General features: G+C 38.7%; 1 protein-coding gene across 8 annotated transcripts in view; it reads left to right on the top strand.

Annotated features, from left to right (window-relative positions):
* Positions 1 to 17,202, top strand: part of RYR2 (ryanodine receptor 2) — a 772,754-nt gene that overhangs the window by 415,107 nt on the left and 340,445 nt on the right. For all 8 annotated transcript variants that reach the window (NM_001082757.1, XM_089311247.1, XM_089311246.1 and 5 more), the window contains 1 exon segment: positions 1,092 to 1,187. In NM_001082757.1, the coding sequence (NP_001076226.1) occupies positions 1,092 to 1,187 (96 nt within the window).

Genomic DNA, 17,202 nt, shown 5'->3' with positions numbered 1-17,202 from the left:
AGAAATATCTTATTAGAATTGTACCATGGGGCTGGCGCTGTGGCGTAGCAGGTAAAGCCACCACCTGTAGCCCTCTCATGTGGGTGCCAGTTCAAGTCCCGGCTGCTCCACTTCCAATCCAGCTCTCTGCTATGGCCTGGGAAAGCAGTAGAAGATGGTCCAAGTCCTTGGGCTCCTGCACCCATGTGGGAGACCTGGAAGAAGCTCCTGGCTCCTGGCTTCAGGCTTCAGATCCTCTCAACTTTGGCTATTGTGGCCATTTGAGGCCTGAACCAGTGGATGGAAGACCTCTCTGCCTCTCCTTCTCTCTCTGTAACTCTGACTTTCAAATAAATAAATAAATAAATCTTTTAAAAAATAATTGTACCAATGAAATACATGAAATCTCTCTTTATGTTATATAGAAATTTAAAAAATAAAAATTCTTCAGTCAAAAAAGTGTAGAAAACATGAGGTAAACTAAGTCAGAATAAGTTTTATCACTGCAGAATATCTTACAGTCTTCAATACGCATTGGGAATCTCTTCATAGAGAGAAGAGATACGGAAAAAAGTGTTCTCAAACATATTGCCCATGAGCCCTTCCTCCCTTTTTTCCATATAGCAGTTTGTTATTTCTCTTTGTGTAGTTGTTACAGTAATAATTACTAGTTACATCTCCTCATAGTCTGTAGTGCATTTTCAGGAAAACTGATATGCTTGTAACTTATTCATTATATAAGTGAAATAATTTGGCTCTAGAGAGGTGAAGTAGCTTAGTCTCATGGCTAACTAAAAGCAGTGAGTAATAGAACACAAGTGAGCCAGCTACCAGGACCTTCACTGTTACTTCCCAATGTGAAGTCAAAGTGCCACTTTCTGAAGCTTTATTTCTTCTAATGAGCATCTTTTTTCAGTTCCACTAATAAACAACTGTTTTTAATGCCACAGTTTTTGTGTGTGATGCATTTTGCATTTGCATTTTGCATTTGATTTAGATGTAACATGAAGATAATTTGATCTCGGTCCAAAATTTTAGGGCTCCTTTTAGCTTACCTTGATTTCTGAAGCAGAAAAATCACATAAATATGGAATTTTCTTCATCTTTTGCAGCGGCTCTAATTAGAGGAAATCGTAAAAACTGTGCTCAGTTTTCGGGCTCCCTTGACTGGTTGATCAGCAGATTGGAGAGACTGGAAGCTTCCTCGGGTATGTTCTCCAGTTTTTTCCTTGGTTGCTTATATTATTACGGTTTGCTTTTACTTTATTTTTTAAAGGATAAAATTCTTATGCTCAGTGTAATATATATTTTTCCTTTTAATAGATTAATTTTTGATATTTTCATCTCTACCTTTTTTCTTTTTTTTACTTTTACTTTTTTTAAGGTGAATATATTTCATATATGCATGTATTTATGGTTAAATATTTTTCTTAAGTAATAAAATCGTTAGTATTTTAAATAGTTATTTCTGAGTAGGAATCTAACCATATCCTGTCCATTTACTTTTAAACAAAATGAATGGTGTTATGAAGTCCTGAAAGCTATATTAGAGCCAACATTCTTAAACTTTTTCAAATCTGTTACTCTGAATACTCTGAATGTATTTTACAAACAAAAACTTTGCCTGGGAAATCTGATTTTTTCCCCTTGTATTCAAAAGATTATTTGAGGCCAGTGCCGCGGCTCAGTAGGCTAATCCTCCGCCTTGTGGCGCCGGCACACCAGGATCTAGTCCCTGTGGGGGCGCCGGATTCTGTCCCGGTTGCCCCTCTTCCAGGCCAGCTCTCTGCTGTGACCAGGGAGTGCAGTGGAGGATGGCCCAAGTGCTTGGGCCCTGCACCCCATGGGAGACCAGGATAAGTACCTGGCTCCTGCCACTGGATCAGCGCAGTGCGCTGGCCGCAGCGCGCCGGCCGCGGCGGCCATTGGAGGGTGAACCAACGGCAAAAAGGAAGACCTTTCTCTCTGTCTCTCTCTCTCTCACTGTCCACTCTGCCTGTCAAAAAAAATTTTAAAAAATTAAAAATAAAAAAAAGAATATTTGAGTATGTTGTGGAAATTTATTTTCTAAATTATACACCACACAATCTTGCTTAAGAGGATTTGGTAAATGGTAATAAGTGATCTGTATAATAATAAAATAGTTATTGTAGACAACCTGGTCCATTGCATCTCTGACAAATAGGGGTGTGTGTATGGTTTTATTTTGGTGTCCTTGGCACTTATCAGTGATTCCCAGGATGTTGTAAATTCTCCAGCACAATGCACTGCCTCAGTGACACCCATGCTGACTCTGTTGCTCCCCCATCTGTTTGTGTGGGATTTCCTTAGTGCTCTTCTGCAGCACTAACGCTTTCTTGGCCCCCTGCAGCAGTAATGAACTCCTGGAAGGTAGGGGTGTTGATTTCATTCATCTTTGTTTTCTCTGGAACTACCGTCTCATTTGGTACCTAGTAGATATTTTACAGTATTTGCTGAATAAATGAATGAAGTATTTAATTCAACTTTAAAAATGCCACTGTCCATACAAAAATAGTTTTCTGATTTTTTCATGATAAAGACATGTTCAGGGACATGTTTGTGGATTTGAATGGAGAATGGTTGTGAGTAGAGAGTGATTTTTTTTTTAATTGAGATATGGTTGTGATTAGAGAGAGTATAATTATCAAGTTTGGGATATTAAACATTGGTGTAATAATATTACCTATCATAGAGTTCATTATTTTTTCTTTTTTTGAAATTTTTAAGGTGAACAAATTCATGTATTTCATACACACAGAGCTCGGAGCCTAGTAATAGTTTCCATACTACTCTCCCTCTTGCCCATGCTCCCACCCTTCCTTCTCCTTCATTTTCCATTCCTTCCTTCAATTTTTACAACGATCTACTCAGTCTATTTTTTTTTTTTTTGACAGGCAGAGTGGACAGTGAGAGAGAGACAGAGAGAGAAAGGTCTTCCTTTTGCCGTTGGTTCACCCTCCAATGGCCGCCGCTGCAGCCGGCGCACCGCGCTGATCCGATGGCAGGATCCAGGAGCCAGGTGCTTTTCCTGGTCTCCCATGGGGTGCAGGGCCCAAGCACCTGGGCCATCCTCCACTGCACTCCCTGGCCATAGCAGAGAGCTGGCCTGGAAGAGGGGCAACCGGGACAGAATCCGGCGCCCCAACCGGGACTAGAACCCGGTGTGCCGGCGCCGCAAGGTGGAGGATTAGCCTATTGAGCCACGGCGCCGGCTCAGTCTATTTTGTACTCATAGATTTAACTCTCTACTATGTAAAGAACTCAATAGTAATTAGAAAAAAAAAAAAAAAAACACTGTTCCCAGTAGAGATAAGAGCTGTAAACAATCATCAAGTCACACAGCAAATGTCAGAGTTTCAGATAAGAAAGGGAGAGAAGTGCTAAGACACTGCCAGACCGTTGGGTAGAAATACTAAGGTTGAGATAAAAATACAGTATAAAAAGGGGCACAGTTTATGAAATGAGAATATCAAGAGTCTCACAACATGAATATTTGATCCATTCATTACAGAATATATCAATAAGGAAAAAATTGAATAACTATTAGGAAGAAATGGTTAAATTAGTGGTAACAGGAAGATGGTGTAGTTTATAGAAGTGGATAAATTGCTGAGTCAAAGTGGCCAGAATCATGGGCAAGCCACAGGGATATAAAAAGTATGCTGGCCCATTTTCCTGGTAAGTGTCCAGAAAGAGGGAAAAGCAGGTCTGTGTTCAGAGCCAAATGTCAATTCTGGGTGAATCAAAAATTTCACTTAAATAAGTCACAGCAAAATGCTCAGAAAGGCAGTGAGAAGTAAAGAACAGAGCCCAGCATCCTTTAAGGTCAGCCAATATTTATGTAGTCTTTGGGTTGGTGAATTATAGGCATAGTTCCATTGGATACAATTCATTATTTGTTATTTCCCCACCTCCCTCATCCCCATCAAACCTTGGATTTCAGGCATTTCTACCTAAAATGCAAGCCCTATGCTCAGAGACAGCATCAAGTTAAGAGGAAGAAGGGCTCATAGAGAAGATGTAATATAATATTCTTACCTTAAAGGAAAGGCAGTTGAGGCACATAATGCTTAAATAACTGATTTTAGATCCTAGCATTAATTATCACTACAGCCAAGATTAAAATCCATCTTCCTGGAATCAGGCTTGAAATATGTTCACTATACTGTGTAGCCACCTGGTTTTTAAGTATGTAAAATACATTTTGCTGAACAATTTTCTTTTCTGTAGTTATGTTTATGCTGTTAATGAATTGCTTTTTCCCCAGAGGAAGGAGAGTGTTGCTTAGTTTCTACAGATAGTAACAGTAATGACATGCACATGTATATGTATATAATTTATTTAAATCGTGCTTTATTATTTACTGAGTACTTACATTTGCATCGTTTTATTTTCTCTCTGTAATAATTCTGAGGTTGCTGAACACAGACTTTCAGCTTGGCAAGTTTCTCAGCTATAGTTTCAAAGCAGAAAACCCTTGAACTGGAAAAAGGGATAAAAATGGCGCTACTTTTATATTGCAGGATCTAGAATTTTCTCACCTTTGTTGCCATGGTGGGTCTCCAGTGCCTTCATGTAGGTAGAGATATAATTATGGGGTATACATATCTTGTCCCGCTTTTCTTGTTGTTTTGGTGGAAGGTTAGATTGAAACACTTGGTCTGCCTTTGCTAGAAACCAAAAATTGTCCTGGATTATTTTTGAAAACAAAATATTGGACAGGTAATGTTATTACATAGGTGAATTGTTGGGTTACATTACAATAATATTTTCAAATGCATTATAGATATTTCTTTCCACTGCTATCTGCGTCCTGCCAATAAAATTGAACAGAGGAAGATAGTGACAATTAAAATAATTACCTCTAAATGTAAATAGCCAATAGACCTCTCTCTAATATGATTACAAGTATTAGCTTGACATTTCTTGAATTCACTTTCAAATATGTTTCATATAATGAATCCTACTTTTAGTCTTATTTGTTGCTAATAGTGAGCTATAAAAGAAGCCATGAATAAGGAATATAAAAAGATTTGTAAGTGGAAAACTGAGTGGCAGATCTGGGGAAGAAGTTTTTTACCGCAATGCACTGAGAGAGTTGAAAGATCAAGTGACTGAGCTACAGTCAGCCCCTGTTTATCAGGCTAGCGCCAGTACATGGCTGAGAGCCTCTGAAGGGATTCATGTAATCATGCACTGAGCAAGGGGTTTAACACAAGCAGATCCGGTTTAGTAGATTCTGTAAATGCATTTACCTAAAGCTTTTCCAGCTCTATTTTCTGTATGTCTGGAGACAGTGATACGTCTTAGGAAGTCAAAGTTAAAATTAGAAAAAAAAATTATGAGGAGGATTATGTGGATTCACTAATTTCAACTTCCTGGAGCACTGTCTCCCTAGAACCTTTTTAAGTTTTAGAAGCTGATGAGTAAAATTCTCAAAATTTTAATTTCCTTTAAAACTGGGGGTACTGAAGTTGCCTATGAAAGTAGACAAAACACCTAGGAGACCTTGGGATGCCAAAGAAAGCCTTTAGAGGAGAAAGACCAGGGTCCTTCCATGGTCCTTCTCCTTGAAACAGTGATTATATTGCCAGTATGAAACAGACCACCACATATGAAACACTGGGAAGTGGAAGAAATGTGGGTCATTGATAGTGTGGAACTAATGAGGGAGATCACTTAGTATTTTTCTGTTTCTGGTTTATATTACATTTAATGACCTCTAGTTCTATCAATTTTGCTTCAGATATTAGTATTTCATGTTTTTTATGTCTGAATATTCCACTGTTTATCTAAAACACATTTTCTTTATCAATTAATTCACTGATAAATATTTAGATTAATTCCAAAATTTGACTACCATGAATAATACAGCAGTGAACAAGGGTGTGGGGACATTGTTTTGACAATGATTTCAAATCCTTTGGATATATACCCAGAAGTAGAGTTGCTAGATGATACAGTAATTCTATTTTTTCAGTTTTTTGCAGAGCCTTCCTGCATACATTTTGTATTATTGATTTTCATTCACCAAGGGAATTTAAACAAATATCTGGTCCATGTCCTGATCCAAACCCTATCAAGCAGAATCTCATGGGGTAGAGGAAAAGATACTATTTTTAAATCTCTTCAGATGTTTCTAATGCAATGAGTGGCAAGAACTACTGCTAACCCATGTGTGTATGCAAAACAAAGAACCAGGGCTCCATAGAATTTAAAATCTCTTCAGGAAAGAAAGGGCATTGAGAAAAACCATAGAAAATTTGTACAAACTTAAATAGAAATTGGAAGATGGATTGAAAACGGTTATTGCCATAAGGAAACAACTTATCTTGGTTTGGATTCCACCACACAAGTAGACACTGAATGGAGATTCAAAGGCATCTTTACTTGGAACAAGTGAATATGGGACAATGTGGGACAGAGAGAGCTTGTTCACTAGCAAGACACTGTCATGGGCTACTAGAGCTTCTTTTCATTGGGCATCAGAGTTATCCTACCTGAAGGGAGAGGGGTCTGTGATATTGATAACTAACTTCTGTCCTTTGGTGGGTAGTGTTGCTTTTAGGAGACATGAATTCTGCGGTCCATTCAGATATACTGTGGCTAGAACAAATCCTGAACCAAGGAGGTACAGAAACTGGGAGTTAGAAGTCAGGCAGCGTACACTGACTAGAGAGAGGGATTGTTTGGATGAGTTCTGGCAGTGTCTGTCCCCCAGCCAACTATGGTTTATCTCATGTGATAGCAAGACTCATAAAGGGCAGCTGAATTCTGCGTCTTCTAAAGTTAACCAGTGTCACTAGTATGTGAAACCAAATGAGAGCATCTGATCAGTTGATGAGAAGAGTGCTCTGAATTCCTCGGAGCAATAGAAGATGAATTACTTCCTGATCTAGGCTTCATATGTGGCCATGTCTTTGGGCGAGAGTTAATTTAAAAGATGAAAGATTGAAACAAACAAGTACAGTTGATTGACTTGATGTATTTCTAATGACTGGCTTTTCTTTAGTGTTCTTAGCACCTGAAATGCTGTTTTGGTGCAAGAAATGGCTGAGTAAAAACAGCAAGTAAGGAAGTTGCAGACTTTTCTGAGTCTTATTTTTTACACAGTCTATTTCATGCATGTTTTTTTGAAGTGATGATAGAGGTATTCCTTCAGAAATCCTGCACATTCTTCCCCACTATTCATAAATGCCAATGAATGAAGGTCCATCTGTGCTCAAGCAGAATAATGAGTCTTGAGTGTACTCCAGGTCCCAGGGCTTCTGCTTCATGCAGTACCTAATCTATAGGATAGATTACAATGTCCAAAGTTGTGCTACCATTTATTGTAGGGTTTAATCTCATCATTATCAGTGATGGAAAATTTGTAACCTGTGGAGTGATTTTCTCTGAATCTTGTATGCTAGGAGCCCCTCCTCCTTGCCATCTGGTTAGGTGTGCACTGTTGAGTTGTATTTTTCTCAGGTGCAACTTCAGGAATATAGTGCTTCTTTCCCCCATACCCACCCTCCTCCATCTCAACTCCCATCCCACCTCCCTCATTCTCTCCCTCTCCCATCTCCTTCTTCATTATGGTTCATTTTTAGTTTGATTTTATATACAGAAGACAAACTCCATGTTAAGCATAGATTTCTTTTTTTATGTATTGTTCTTTTTTAGAAAACTTTATAAATAAAATATATTTTATTTATATATAAATTTCAAAAGTACAACTTTTGTATTATAGTGGTTTTTCCACCCATAACCACCCTCCCACCCACAAACCATCCCATCTCCTACTCCCTCTCTCCCTCTCCCATCCCATTCTTCATTAAGATTCATTTTTTTAAACTCTTTTTTTTTTTTTTGACAGGCAGAGTGGACAGTGAGAGAGAGAGACAGAGAGAAAGGTCTTCCTTTTGCCATTGGTTCACCCTCCAATGGCCACCGTGGCCGGCGCGCTGTGGCCAGTGCACCTCGCTGATCCGATGGCAGGAGCCAGGTACTTCTCCTGGTCTCCCATGGGGTGCAGGGCCCAAGTACTTGGGCCATCCTCCACTGCACTCCCTGGTCACAGCAGAGAGCTGGCCTGGAAGAGGGGCAACCTGAACAGAATCCAGCACCCTGACCAGGACTAGAACCCAGTGTGCCGGCGCTGCAAGGCGGAGAATTAGCCTAGTGAGCCACGGCGCTGGCCAAGATTCATTTTCAATTATCCTTATACACAGAAGATCAACTTAGTATATACTAAGTAAAGATTTCAACAGATTGCGCCCACACAGACACACAAAGTATAAAGTACTGTTTGAAGATGAGTTTTACCATTAATTTGCATAGTATAACACATTAAGGACAGAGATCCTATATGTGGAATAAGTGCATAGTGACTCCCGTTGTTGATTTAACAATTGACACTCTTATTTATGACTTCAGTAATCACTGGAGGCTCTTGCCATGAGGTGCCAAGGCTATGGAAGCCTCTTGAGTTCACCAACCCCGATCTTATTTAGACAAAGCCATAATCAAAGTAAAAGTTCTCTTCTCCCTTCAGAGAAAGGTACCTCCTTCTTTGATGGCCCGTTCTTTCCACTGGGATCTCACTCAAAGATTTCTTTCATTTAGGTCATTTATTTTGCCACAGTGTCTTGGCTTTCCATGCCTGAGAAACTCTCATGGGCTTTTTGTTAAGCATAGATTTCTTTTTTTCCCTTTTTTTTTTTTTAATTTATTTGACAGGTAAGAGTTATAAGCAGTGAGAGAGAGAGAGAGAGAGAGAGAAAGGTCTTCCTTCCATAGGTTCACTCCCCAAATGGCCGCCACAGCCAGCGCTGCGCCAATCCAAAGCCAGGAGCCAGGTGCTTCTTCCCGGTCTCCCATTCCGGTGCAGGGGCCCAAGCACTTGGGCCATCCTCCACTTCCCTCTTGGGCCACAGCAGAGAGTTGGACTGGAAGAGGAGCAACTGTGACTAGAACCTGGTGCCCATATGGGATGCCAGCGCTGCAGGCAGAGGATTAAACAAGGGAGCCGTGGCACTGGCCCCAAGCATAGATTTCAACAGTTTGTACCCATGCACAAACACAACATATAGAGTACAGTTTGGGAACAAAATTTGTAGTTGATTCTCATAGTACAACTCATTAGGGATGGAGGTCCTATATGGGGAATAAGTGCACAGTGACTTGTTGTTCTTTTAATAATTGACATTCTTATTTATGACGTCAGTGATCACCCAAGGCTCTTGCCATGGGCTGCCAATGGTATGGAAGCCTTTTATGACCATAGACTCCATCAATATTTGGACACGGCCATAAGCAAAGTGGATGTTCTCTCCTCCCTTCAGAGAAGAGTATATCCTTCTTTGATGACCCTTCTTTCCACTGAGGTCTCACAGAGATCTTCCATGTATTAAAGAAAGGAGAGAGGACAAGTTCCAGGTCTGAGAGCCACAGCTTCCACAGTGCTGTTACCTACATATCTGCCAGTGTGCAAGAAATGGAGGCCAGGGCTTTGCCTGTAAGCTTTATAGAGGAGCCTACTTTGACAGAGGCCATTTTGGTAGCTGTAATTGACCAATCTCCTAAGGATTTTGAGAGGAGGTTATGGGAAAGTGAATGACCTAGCACAGGTGGTCTCTTGGCAACTGTTTCTGGCACTTGCCTGTACATGAAGGGCTTTCATGTTCTCCTAACATTACTCTTAATAGAGACCTGAGATGTTTTCACTGCTGCAGATTTTATAGCAGAAGACAAGCAATGTCTTAAGTCTTTCGGGAGAGAAATTCAACTTAAGCCTGTCCCCACCTGACCTGTCTGCCCACTCTCCATCTGGGCTACAGCCACCTACCTCTTGCCAAACTACCAGTGCAGAAGAGCCTTGGTCTTCCATGGGTTTCTCTTGGGCAATTCCCAGATTCCATGTTTCCATCCCACTTCCTTAGATTCTCCAGGGTTGGTTTGAAGGTAGCCTACCAGTAACTGGTACTCATTCATCACTTATTGCTGATTTCATTTCTTCTTATCATAGCCTCTTAGGGTAGCATTCTATAATATTTTGTTCAAGAGAGCATTGTCTCAGAAAATTCATAGACTCTAGGAAAGGCTCTCTTGAGAATACTTGTTTGGACACAAAAATCACAAGCACGATTTCTATGTTCCACCTTGCCCATTTCTAGTCCATTTTGGATACTGAGCTTGTATTTTCATGCACAACTGAAGTTTCAGCTCTCCTGCTCCACTATGAGTAGATAGCTGTTTATTGCCAGTGTCTAGGCTGACTGGGTTTTGCTCATCATATTATTATTCAATATTCTTAGCATTACCAATGTCAAGTAATTGCACTGTGTCACTAAGTCCATCTTAAGGTTAAGTAAGCATGACCTAACCTGAGTGTACTGTCATGGCCTATGGGCCCTCTCTGAAACTAAGTTCATGAGAGCTTCTCTGCAGCATAAATAATTTATCCCAATCTTCTTGAGCCACCTGGCCTCTAGCTTGCCCTTTTAATCCTAATCTCTCAAAACGGGACTCTATTTATTTGGACCCAGTGGTCAAATGAAGGAAATCAATGACTACCCAGAGAAATCTTACATCTCTAGTAGCAAGACAGGATGCATATATGGGCATTGACCTCAGGGTCAACTGATGCTCTAAATGTAGTCTTGATGGATGTTAATCACCTACTTTGGTAACCAACAAATGCCTGCTCTGGAGAAAGACAGGCAGTAAACTGACTGAACTGTCCCGGAACCACATACCTTTATGCATGTAATTTGCCATCTAGAATTGTGCTTTTTTTGTCCATGTGTTACATAACTTTTCTCTGTCCCCTTCATCTACATTTGCCAAGTATCAACATTATGTTTTTCTGTATACCTGTATTTATTCCCTGTGTGGTTATTGGGAATGGTGCCCATGATTTGTTCTTATACTGCAAGAAAACTTTTAAAATTGATGTAAACCTCAGGCAGGTACTACAATCAATTTACACTTCTGCCCTAAAGCAGTAGATCTCAATAAATATACGTATTTGCTGCTTTTAGATGTCTTTTTGAAGAATTGATTGATCTGCATTTCTTTTGCTCCAGGGAATCCTTCTTAAAGGTGCTCAGATGTGAGTGGATTGAGGGGGGGGGGGGGTGGGTGGTTGCTTAACAGTTGGGTAACTATAGTTTACAACAGTTTGTTGTATATTTATAAAGAAATAGGGTCAAAGAATTTGAAGATTTCCAACACAAAATGCTAAAGGAGATGGGGATTCTAATTATTCTGATTTTATCATTACACATTGTGTTCATGTACTGAATTATCACACTATAACAAATAAATATGTACCATCGTTATATGTCAATTTAGAAGATCCTCAAATATATATGTATTTTGAATGTTTATTTAAAGAGCTTGAGAGCAATTAATTACATCTGCCAGAATCTCTCTCCTTTACAAAAAATAAAAAAAAATGTATTTGGGCGGGATGTCTTCCATCAGCTGGCCAGCTTCTAAATGGCTGTAAAGGCCAGAGCTGGGCCAGGCCAAAGTCAGGAGCCAAGAGCTTCATCTGGGTCTCCCGCCTGAGTGCTGGCAGGCACCCAAACACTTGGGTCATCTTCTGCTGCTTGTCCTAAGCACATAAGCAGGGAGATGGATTGGAAGTGGAGCAGGTGAGACTTGAACCAGCGCCCACATAGGATGCTGCTTGCAGATGGCAGTTTAATCCTCTGCACCACACTGCCAGCTGCTATCTGACAGCATTTCTGTAGATGTTTATATCACAAGGATACACAGTTATTGTATATTTGAACATTTTAATGACTGCATGGTTTTTCATTATGTGACCAAGGAAATCTTTACTGAATTTAGGACTCTGTACTGAGGATGTTGTACTTGTTACTTCCCATGATATCTCAGTTATGTAGGTTCTGTTATAATTTCTATTTTGCAGATGTACAATCTGAGGCTAGGGAGCTCAGAGGACACTTTTCAAGGTCAAAAAAGTAATACATCTAGGGTCAAACTTGTGTGGTCTATAAGCTTCATGAGTTTAGGAATGATGTCAATTTTTGATCCTTATTTTGCTTATACTCAGTACAGTGAATGGCCCATTCGATAGAGATGAATGCATAAATGAAAATCAATGAAACAACAAAAAAAAGAAATGAAGGCCTCAAATCATGAGAGTCAATAGCAAGAATATATTCAAGTATTTACAGTTTCTTGGATGGCATTCAGCTCTTGGTTAGCTTTTGAGACATAACAATTTATGCAAATAGGTTTTTGTATAGAATAACATTTCCAGCATTGTTACTTAATTGTTGTATCATGAGCTGCCTTTAATTGAAATTCCTCTTTCTTTTAACTGCCCTTTAACTTCCCTAGTTTGCCTTTTATAAATCATGGCTCTCTAAATTGAAGGGCACAAACCTTCAGAGATCTAATTAAGACTGAATAGTACATTATAATTACATTGTTCATTTTATGTGCTTTATTTCAGCTAATTTGCCCTGGGAAACATTCGACTCATACTCCTCTTGTCTTCCAATAAGATGTCCCAGATCCCTGTTTTTAATTTATTTTGCTAATGTATCCATGGTTTCCATCATTTTACGTACAAATGAGAATGTGATACATCTTTATTATCACTAAATTCCATTTTATTAATTTTGTCTCCTTTGCCTCACTTTGCCAAACTGTTAAATTTTTATCTTAAACCCTGCCACTTTTTCTTTCATTTTATTTGAGCTCAAAATTCATTGAGCTTATTTTCTTCTTGAGACTCAGTCATTATGAAAAGTTTGAAGTATATTTAATTGTGTGTGCTTCCGATTTGGCGTGGGACCACTCTCTGGATATTGTTTTTTAAGCCCCCTATGAGTTTGAATATTAATAACAATTCAATCCCCTTTTCTTTCTGTCTTTGGTGGTATGTGGAAACCATATTTAGGGTAGCTTCTATTTAGTTCACAAATTAGCCCTGTTACAAAAGAAAGGCTACATGCCCTGTGCCTCTTCTTTCTTTTCTCTCTCTCCAGATCCTTTTTAGAAAATATTAAGCAATAAATTAAGACAAGGTCTGTAAACAATCAAATCTCAAAATGTCAATTTTGCTCATATACATAACATGTTTCTATACTCTGTTAGTTACGACACATCAGGGGAAACCTGTGATATTTTCTTTTTGGGACTGGTTTGCAGTCCTTGTCTCTACTGTTGAGGAACAGTGTTTTTCTTACTGTTTGTTGAATTTTTCACTTAGTGGTGGGTTAAGCTTATGATTATAAAGTAAATGATTGTAAAAATGAAAAGAAAAAATAACTAAGGAAGGAGAAAGGAGGGCAGAACGGGTGGGAGGGAGGTTAGGGTGGGAAGTTTCACTGTGCTCCTAAATCTGTATATATGAAAAATATGAAATTTGTTCACCTTACATAATTAAAGAATTTTAAAAGAAGGAAAGTGGGTAAGAGTTGTTCAAAGTCTGAGGGCACTTCAAACAATTCATGGAAAATGGAATTAAAAAACAGTTTATTTGATGCAGAATAATTTTGAAATGCATGCTTTTTGTATAATATTCACTCTCTATGAGTTTTTGAAGACCCCCCCATGGATGTCATAAACAAATAAATGTACTTGGGATAGTTATAGCAAAAAACAATCATGTAGCAATTATTAAAACAAAAATAAATTTAGCATTTATCTCACACTGAAACTCAACTAGTTTCTTGATTTCAAACTCATAGCCATTTAAATAATTAAAAATATTGTATTCTGTAGTTCTTGAAATTGTGAGTCAAAATTCACTTTGAACGTTGAAAAACATGCCCTGTAATTATGCTGTATACTGATTCACTATTCACCCCTTGGATTGTTCTGGGTACGTCCATACTGCCTGAGTAGGAGAACAGAATAAGCTTCCAGTCTGCACAAACTAGAAATTTCGTCCTGCTTCCTCATTTGTCCTGATACTTGTGCCCACTCTTGAAAGACTGACAACTTAGATGAGATGTATTATTTATCACTCACTGGCAGTTGAACTGAAATCAGTGTAATACAACAACAGAAAAATGCCTTTACAGGACCCTGTCAAGTGCATAGTCCCAGCCATAAATTACTGCTCTTACAGGTAATTCACGTTATTTCCTTACAGTTTCACCATTGCTATGTAGCAAAAACTAAACAAAAACAAATAAACCTCCCAGACCCCCGGAGACCTTTTGCAAACAGGGAGCTAGACAGACTATGTCTTCTGTTACTTCCAATTGCAGCTTGTTTCAGGTCCCTGTTTTGTTCTTTTTTTCCATTATAATGTTAATAGGAGGAGAGGAGTACTCTAGGCTTTATTTTATCATTTATCCAACCTGCTGTCTACTTGGTTAAATATTCACTGTTTTTTGTGGCTCAACTTTTTGCTGTTTCAAGAATGCATTCTTCTGTAGTTTTGGCTATTGTTTTTGTTTTTGGTTTGTATTAGTGTCCCTTTTAACAAGGTCTAACAAACTGGTGTCATTTCTCCTGATTTACTGACCTTATTTGAATGGTTAGCTGTGATTTCATTTCTTTATGCAAATTAGCAGATCTCTCCCTATATCCCCCTCTGATCATTGTTGTCCATTCAGCATTTCCCTACATTTATGTTGAATTTTTAATTTTTGCTTAAAAGAAGCATATTTGTAATTCTTTTCTCTAATTTTTTAGATTGTTACAATTGTAAATAACAGCAGGTGCTAATATAACACAGTTTTAATCCAAGTAATTTTTAAATACCTTCTAATTGCTCCACACAACAACCCCTAGATATGGGCACCAGAATTATGTCCATTTCACTAGAGCATAGTGACTGAAATAAATTGCTTAAAGCCTCCAAGACTCAAATCTTGCAGTAGCTTGAGTCAACACTTGTCACTAGTAAATAATACAGTGGAATAATGATCCCTCTTAGCATATTTCCCTGTTAAATCTTTTAAATACCAAGTCTACCCATCCCTTTTTTGAAACAAAGACAGTCTGTTGCATACCTCATTGTTGGCACAGTATCTTTTATTTTTATGTACTTTACTTCATTTTATTCAGTTAGAACACACTAGCTAACTCCCATACAATGTTTCACTCTCCAAATGCCTGTAATAACTAGGGCCAGTCAATCTCAATGCCAAGAAAGGAGGACTCAATCCGGGTAGCCCACATGGCTGGCCGAGGCCTAAGCAATTTAGCAGTTACCTGCTGCATCCTTGGGTGTGCATTAGCAGCAAGCTACAAGAATTGAACCCAAATGAACTATGGAGTGTGGGTGTTCTAAGTGGCATCTTAACTAGTATGCCAAACTCCCACCCCAGCAACAATCTGCCATGCAAAGTTTGGGCCTACTTGTTTCATGGTAGATGTGTTTTTGTGTTTGATCTTAGTCTATTTCAGCTAGTCTTTATTCACATTGCATTGTTTAAATTTAATTAGCCGGGACCAAGAGACAAATTTTCTTACTTCTATTTGTCTTCAGTGAACTGAGGGGATATTAAGAATTAGGTTCTAACTAAACAGACATAAATGGTTTCAGCTTGAGGAGGGGGTCTAACACCTGCGGTTTGAATAATTTATAATTCAGGGTGTGTTTGATTGTGACTTTCCCTGATCCTGCAGTGGAGGGCTCCTTACTGTGCATTTTGCATGTCTTCTGTCCCTAGTGTTTTCTTCAAGAGGGGCGGTCTAACTCAGACTAATTAGTACCCAGGTTGGAGCCTGTTTCTGGATCTCTAGCTTAGTCCATGGGGGTTCCACTTGGAAATGTTCAGCGTAGGTCATGTATTCCTTCTGGTTCATTACTCCCACTCAAAACAGAGCTATGTGAGAGTCCCCTCCTCCTGAGGCATAATCACACTCCTGCCTCCCTCCTACACTGAGAATGAATTTCAATCTAAACACACATTCACCTCTGTGTTCTGAGATGAGTTTGATCAAGGGAAAACAACATAAACATAAGGGAGAAAATCTGGCCTGGTTTGCACTGTATTTTCCCTATTGTTGGTTTTCTTGCAATGATCATGGGAGTGCCATTGCCCTATTTGTTCTGTCCCTGCTGGCCTCCTATTCCTGAGAGGCCATTCGTTGGATCCTATTCATGCCTTCCTTCAAACAAGTGAGAGTCATCAGTAAGAGTGGGCAACATTGCCAGGCTAGATTCTTTGCAGGTAAAGTCCAACCAAATATAGCAATCCTGCTCTGGGGCTTGTTCTAGTTTTTCCTTAGAGACCTTCAACAAATTTTGTTCAACTGTGGACAGCCCCAGGTGTGATCAGTGAAAAGACAATAGCACTGTCAACTCTGATCTCAGAGGAAGCTTCTACAGTTTTAGAATTTAGGCAACAAGAGTAGAAGTTGATCGACAAAAAACAAATGTGGCCACTGTAGTAGTGTGGTTACAGAAAACCTGGTAAGGAAATTCTCTATCCATTTTAGGACGTGGATATTCCTAATAGTTGCATTGTATGGTTAGTTACATCTTCAGATTTTCTTTCTCATGAAAATAACATAATTCATAAGTTACATCTAATAAAATGTTTTGAGCAAATAGGTAAATATTTGTGTGAATTAAAATTTCCTTGCATGTACCAAATTTTTGCAATCTGCAACATATGTACACCAGAAATTGAATAAAGCCCACCAAAGTTTGCCTTATCATCAAGTCAAATTTTTCAATAGTGAAAGGAGCAAAAGGCTAAAAAATATCCTAGCATTAAGAGAGAGAAATTCTCTACCTTTGTTATACCATTTCTCTTCTCTACTCCTTTAAAATTCAATCAAAATTTTTGTTACAGAATGTTCTAGACATAAAATTTGCAAAATAGTTATTCTGTATGCATTTCATATTAATGATTCTTTTTTTTGTGAGTGAACAGATCATAAGTTTGCTTTGTTTAAACTGGTAGTCTGTTTATATTTATTCAATTATTCATTTAGCAAATATGGGTTGGGGCTCCATGGGCCAGAGGATACTGGTGACAAGGAGACAAAATTAAACCAATCCCTGCCCTCGTAGCTTATTCTATAATAGAGGATTGAAATGAAGTAAATAATTATACTATGGTGTGATCAATCCTAACTATTACATTAGAAGGAATAATTAATTCATCCAAAAGTGTTGGTGAAGATTCAACAAAGAAGGTAACTTCTAACATTTGCAAGATGACTGGGCTTTCGCAGTCTCAGATGAAGGAAAGTGTTTAAGTCTGAGAA

The sequence above is a fragment of the Oryctolagus cuniculus genome, chromosome 13 (genome assembly GCF_051225735.1).
Source record: "Oryctolagus cuniculus isolate XC-2025 breed Fujian yellow rabbit chromosome 13, ASM5122573v1, whole genome shotgun sequence".
In the NCBI taxonomy this organism is placed as follows: Eukaryota; Metazoa; Chordata; class Mammalia; order Lagomorpha; family Leporidae; genus Oryctolagus; species Oryctolagus cuniculus.
Note: the sequence above shows the minus strand (reverse complement) of the source record. Positions and strands in the feature narration are given on the sequence as shown.